General features: G+C 37.1%; 1 protein-coding gene across 1 annotated transcript; it reads left to right on the forward strand.

The window, feature by feature from the left end:
* Positions 1-250: 250 nt before the first annotated feature.
* Positions 251-6,902, forward strand: c5h1orf52 (chromosome 5 C1orf52 homolog). The gene is made up of 3 exons (XM_074634991.1): positions 251-713; positions 4,005-4,215; positions 4,810-6,902. Exons 1-3 carry the CDS (start codon positions 399-401, stop codon positions 4,962-4,964), a joined length of 681 nt encoding a protein of 226 aa, XP_074491092.1. The 5' UTR covers positions 251-398; the 3' UTR covers positions 4,965-6,902.
* The last annotated feature ends 275 nt before the right edge of the window (positions 6,903-7,177 follow it).

The raw sequence follows: 7,177 nt of genomic DNA on the forward strand, positions 1-7,177 counted from the left end.
TTCTTTCTTAAATAAAAGCCCTTAAAGTCACCAAAAACAAAAATGCATTGAAACTTCTTAGTTTTATATATATTAAATATATTATTTTTATATTGTGAAATATTTAAAAAAAATTGTAATGATAAATAAATAAATGAAAAACTACAATATCAAACATTCTAGATAAAGTATATAAAAAGATAGTTTTGTCAGCATGTAATAATAAAACTCCTATAATGAAATAGCTTTACGACAGTCGTCACGACACTATCTAAAAAAGCTTTACGACTATTTTGGAGGCTGATTCAAAATGGAGTAGTAGAGATTACATCCTCACCATCATACTCTTTATTCTCCTCTTCTAACAGTTTAAACACAAACAGCTTGTTACTAGTTAGAGAACAGGGAACCTCTGCAACATGACAGAAGAGAAGAAGTCCGGCTCGCTGGGTTTCTTTTCGAGCTACGACGACCTGAGCGACAGCAGCGATGGCAGCGACTCGGACGAGGAGGCAGAGAGTCGGAAGAAGAAAGCCGGGACTGAAGCTGCTGCTGGCGGCGGAGGAGGAGCGCAGTCCTCCGGACACGGGACCAAGCGAGCCGCCGGAGGAGCTCCGCTACCGCTGCCCAAACCAGACGAGCTGTTCGGCTCCGTGTCCAAACCGGCTTTCCTCTACAACCCGCTGAACAAGGAGATCGACTGGGAGAGTCTCACGGTCAAACCTCCGGAGGAGGTAAGAAACAACAACTCACCTTCTGTGTGTGCAAACCACAACAACAACAACAACTCACCTTCCCTCTGTGCAAACACAAACACAACAACTCACCTTCCCTCTGTGTGCAAACACAAACACAACAACTCACCTTCTCTGTGTGCAAACCACAACAACAACAACTCACCTTCTCTGTGTGCAAACCACAACAACAACAACAACTCACCTTCACTCTGTCTGTGTGCAAACACAAACACAACAACTCACCTTCTCTCTGTCTGCAAACACAAACACAACAACACTCACCTTCTGTGTGTGCAAACACAAACACAACAACACACCTTCACTCTGTCTGCAAACACAAACACAACAACACACCTTCTCTCTGTGTGCAAACACAAACACAACAACACACCTTCAGTCTGTGCAAACACAAACACAACAACTCACCTTCAGTCTGTGCAAACACAAACACAACAACTCACCTTCAGTCTGTGTGCAAACACAAACACAACAACACACCTTCACTCTGTCTGCAAACACAAACACAACAACACACCTTCAGTCTGTGCAAACACAAACACAACAACACACCTTCACTGTCTGTGTGCAAACACAAACACAACAACACACCTTCACTCTGTCTGCAAACACAAACACAACAACACACCTTCAGTCTGTGCAAACACAAACACAACAACTCACCTTCAGTCTGTGTGCACGTGCAGTAACATATAAATAATATAACATTATAACATGTATAATACTGTGTGGTTGACTGCTGAGAATAGTAAGTCTAATGTATGAACTGTAGTGTAAACAGGCTGTGCAGCAATGTAGTCAAATGTATTAATTATGTAGTATTTGTTTATTTGTTTATTTATTTTTGCACAATTTAATACTATACAACATAACTGGTCTTATCTGAAGCCTCCACCCAGAGACAATATTAATATAAAGAAGTAATATGACTACATAATAGTGATAACAAACAATTAGAAAAAGATATATATAATAATAGCAATACAGTAAATATATATAAAAAGACAAGTGTATGTGTGTGTGTGTGTGTGTGTGTGTGTGTGTGTGTGTGTGTGTGTGTGTGTGTGTGTCTAAATTGGTCTCATGTAGCACACTTAGTTTCATTACTAGTGTGTAATTAAAATGTATACTGTAGTGTAAACAGACTGTGCAGCAATGTAGTAAAATGTATTAATTATGTAGTATTTGTTTATTTGTTTATTTATTTTGCACAATTTAAGACTATACAACATAACAAAAATAAATAAATGATAATAGACAGTGCAGGAAGAGGAAAAAAAACCCACTGAGCTTATCTGATGGTAGACTGCTGAGAATAGTAAGTCAAATGTATAAACTACTAGTGTAAAAAAGCTGTGCAGCAATGTAGTCAAATGTATTAATGATGTAGTTTTATTTGTTTATTTATTTAGCACAATTTAAGACTATACAACATAACAAAATAAAGAAATGAATGAACAATATACAATGCAGGAAGAGGCAAAAAAAACAAACACTGGGCTTACCTGAAGCCTCCACCTTTAGAGACAAGATTTATATAAAGAAATAATATGACTACATAATAGTGATAACAAACAATTAGGACAAGATATATATAATAATAACAACAATAATAGGAGGTAAAAACCCACAACAGCTTAACTTCCCTCTGTGTGCAAAGTGCAGTCAAATAATAGGAATATAACAATATAAAATGTATACTGTGTGGTAGACTGTGCTGTCAAATGCGTAAACTGTAGTGTAAACAGGCTGTGCAGCAGTGTAGTAAAATGTATTAATGATGTAGTTTTATTTGTTTATTTGTTTATTTATTTTGCACAATTTAAGACTATACAAAATAACAAACATAAATAAATAAATGAACAATATACAGTGCAGGAAAACAGGTTGTGTAGCAATGTAGTAAAATGTATTAATGATGTTGTTTATTTGTTTATTTATTTTGCACAATTTAAGACTATACAAAATAACAAACATAAATAAATAAATTAATGAACAGTATACAGTGCAGGAAGAGGCAAAAAAAAACACTGGTCTTATCTGAAGCCTCCACCCAGAGACACGATTAATACAAAGAAATAATATGACTACATAAAAGTGATAACAAAGAATTAGGACAAGATATATATAATAAAAACAATAACAATGCAGTAAATATATAAAAAAGACAAGTGTGTGAGTGTGTTTGAATATAATATAATTTAAATTTATTTATGTTAATAATATAATTTGTATTTATTTTTATTTTGTATTTAATTTAAAATATAATATAATTTAAATATCTATAATCTATAATGTAGTAGTACTGGTACTAGTACCAAAATGACGATTAAACAATAATACTAAATTGGTCTCGTGTAGCACACTTATTTTGATTACTAGTGTGTAATTCATTTATTTTAAATAGATATTTTAATAGAAAATAATGACAATAGTTTCCATGACAGGTGACCCGCTGAGGCAAACCTCTTACCTCTCCCTAGCTGATTTAAGTACAATATTTATATTTGATTGATTCCATTGATATGTATGTAAAACAAATGAATTACATATTAGCAATGAAAAATAACTGTGCCACGTGAGACAGATTTAGCATAATTTCCAATAACATTTTTACTAATATGGGTCAGCATGTAGGTCTTGTGTCACATTGGTATTGTGTCATTAAAACAGCCATTCATTAATAGTCCCTGTAGCCAAGACTGACAAACAACTCAAATAGATTTCTAGGAAACTACCTGCAGTTTTATTCTTACTAAATATTTGGCAATAGGGCTGCAATTAACTCAATATTTTCATTATTGATTAATCTGTTGATTATTATTATTACTTTTTTGATTGGACTATTAATTGTATAGTGTATATAAAACATCAGAAAAATGTGGAAAATGACTATCACATGTTGCCGGCCTGGAACCCAAGTTGGGGTCTTCAGATTGCTTGTATTGTTCCAGCTAACAGTCTTAAACCCAAAGATTTTAAATTTACAAAGACATAAAACGGAGAATCTTCCCATTTGCATTTGAGCTTGTATAAGGAGCTCAAACCAGGGGCTTTTTGGCTTTTCGGCTTGAAAAGTGTCTTGAGTGACCAGTTGATCCTCATAATTATTGTGGATTTAATGTCAGTCGAAAGGAGTAGAGCCATTTATGTAATCTCTCATTTGAAGGAGGCTTCAGGCGTCTAGTTTAGTAACTATTCTTAACCTTTATTTTGTTACCTTCTCTAAGCCAGTTTTTCCACATCCTGCTTTTCTCTTGTTCCTTGAAGCCTGCCAGAGAGTTTAAGCCATGGAAGACAAACGCTGTACCCCCTCCTGAGAGCTACACCGCAGAGCCAGAGAGGAAGAAGGGACCTCCTCCAGGCATGGACATGGCTATCAAGTGGTCCAATGTGTATGAAGACAACGGGGAAGATGCACCACAACCGTTCACTGGCAATGCCCGGTTCTTACCCACAGAGGAGGAACCCTCCGGATCAGGTTAGTCTTGCCGTGCAATGACAGTGGGACATTTTTTGCTTTCTTATCAGTATGAATAAACTGATGAAATGACCCAGTGCCATAGGCTTCATTCTCCCCCACTATTACTTCACTGACTTACTCTGTGGTGGTGTTGAGCATGCCGTAGTTGTAGAGAAACCAGGTAGTGTACTAATTCAAACAGGCTTATTGTCTCGGACATAGTTAACGGCTACTACATGAAAGATGTACATCAAGTAAAACCAAACATACTACGTAAGTAAGGTTTTTTGAAAGGTCTGTGTATACACCCGACCCTTTAACGACTAAAGCCACAAAACATCTAGACTTGCATTTGGTGTCACAACACAGCCTCAGCTGCATCACTCCACCCATCTTGGTTGAAAATGCATGTTGGGAGTCACACAATTACTGAACAAGCAGAGAGAAAAAGATAGACTTGCATTTGCTCCGCTTTGCACCTACACGGAAATAGAGCCCTTTGATATGTTTGATTAGCGTGCTGTTGAGTTGTTCAAAAATCCTTTTTTTCCACTCTCCATCCACACCCCCCAAAATCCCCAAACCAACCACCACCGCTCCTTTTGTGTTCAGATGAGGAATCAGAGAAGCAAGACCTGTCTGGCAAGAAACGTCGAGTGGAGACCTTCCAGCAGAAGGAGAAGAGGAAGAGGGACATGGGACAAGCGACCTCCGACAAGAATTTCGTAGAGGAGGAGAAAAGGATCCTCAGGCAAAATATTGATTGAGGCCTAAAGTCTCTTGCTACAAGGAATTTGTTTCTAATTTAAATATTTTATGTCAGCCGAGAACGCTCACAGATATTAGCACAATGGTCAAGTAGGTGGTGTGCTGCAAACATAAACAGGCATTTTACCTATATATTGACATCATTTGCAATATTATGATATTTGTTGTGTTTTCAAAGGACTGTCAGCACACTTTAAAAAATTATAGTATATGACAGTCCCACTGTAAAATTTAAGAACTTAGGTTCTGGTAAATCTCTGCGGACTATTTTCCCAAGTTAAAGGAAAATTCAGGTGTTTTACAGCCTAAGTTGTGTTTTCATAGTTTTGGTCATCATCCCTCTTCGTTTTTACCCACCAGCTCTCTTCCAAGGACACAGGGAAGAGGGATATCAGAAACACAGCTTTACAATGTGCACTGGGCATTACCAAACAAGTGATTAGACAGGTTCGGTCCCGGTTTAGCATCACCTTCGCTTTACTTCTGAACATGTAGTCTTGCAGCCCGTTCTCATTCACAGAGCGTAAATTACCAACACTTAGTCAAGGCCCATCGCCGTGTGATACCAACGCACAAGGCACCCTTCAGCGCCGGTATGAAACGCATCGGGCTTACAATTAACTACAACGTAAACCTATCCGCGGCAACAGTAAATGTTCAGGGAAAGTGCTGTGGTAGTTTTAAGAGCGAAAGAGACACACAGGGCGGGCGGGCAGGAGGGGAGGTGGATGGGTCCAACAAACACAAGGCTTTCTTCCAGGATCGCTGTTCGTGTCCCGTGCGTTAAGTTTCACCTCCACGTTAGAATCAGCTGTTCGTTCGTGTCTCGTGTTCACAACGTTCAGTTTCATTTTCGCTTTACAAACGTAGTAATTTTAAGCCCAACAATGTAGTTTTTTCCTAAACCTAACCATAGTGGTTATTTTGCCTGATCCTAAAGTGACGCGTAATGGGCAAGTAATGTCATTGTGTATGCCCGAACACCGTGTAACACCAACTACTGCGGCAAGGCTAGTATTTACCAAACAAGTGATTAGACAGGTTTGCTCCCAGTTTGGCATCACCTTCTCTTTAATCCCAAACATGAAGGCTAGACAACAAGGTGACATGAGACTTGTTTAAACCTGCCTGATTGCTCTTGTTTGAATCCCTGGGTCTTTGCAAAGAAATTGGTGAATAAAAAGTTCTCATAACCAACAGGGATGAAGGCCAAAACTACAAAAAAATAGTTACCTTTAAATTAGGATTTAGCCTTTTGTGACACTTGGAACATACAGGAACATAAATGTGGTTAGTTGGCTTTGCCTTCTGTTTGCTTTAATGACCTAAAATAACGTTCGGCTGTGGTGGTTTACTTAGTCTGTGTTTGTCTTGTATTATACGAAATACCTAAGTACCAATGACATATGAAATATGTGTTTGTGTTGTGTTAATACAGTGACTTTCCTTTCCAAATGTGATTCAAAAATGGCTGTAAATCTGTTGAAATTACATTTTTAAAAGGTGCTTGTTCTTCCTGCTTATGGGCACTAGATGTCGCCCTTAAACTACACTAGAAAACCCTCCCTCCATGTTTGTAGTTTGACTGCGTGAACGTTGGGCACCCAAATTCCAAGCAGGGTCTGTGTACATACTGTTCGTCAGGAGGGATTTCTGATCTTCACTTTGGAAGTTTGTCTCATCTCAGTTCTCTTGAGATACTTGATGCATACAGACTGTTTATTCAGTCTCGTGTACCTTGTATTACACAACGCTTTACACTGAAATAAGACTTCTTGCATGTTTAGTAATAAAAGATGTTTGGAACATTGTACTGTTTTATGGACTTTTTTGTTTTCTGCCAGCAAATTGTATAAAGATGATTTTATAGTTTGTTTTTAGTGTTATACTGTTCATCATGAACCACTTCAGGCAATAAAAGGTATTTTACTGGAGAACGCTGTTCTGTCTGTCATTCATTTGATTTTAGTAAATTAAAACCAGGGTTTTTATAGTAAACTGAAACTAAAATGAAAATAAGCAGTGAAACGTATTTTTAGTAAACTGAAACTAAATAAAAACTTTATCCCTTAAGAAAAAACTAAACTGAAACAATATTGCCAGGGTAAAAACTAATAAAATGAACATAAATTAATTTCAGTTTTATTTATTTTTTACCTATAATGTATCACCACCAAAAAAAGGAAAAAACATGAATTTCTGTCAACTCTTG

Source organism: Sebastes fasciatus, chromosome 5 (assembly GCF_043250625.1).
Source record: "Sebastes fasciatus isolate fSebFas1 chromosome 5, fSebFas1.pri, whole genome shotgun sequence".
NCBI classification, from domain to species: Eukaryota; Metazoa; Chordata; class Actinopteri; order Perciformes; family Sebastidae; genus Sebastes; species Sebastes fasciatus.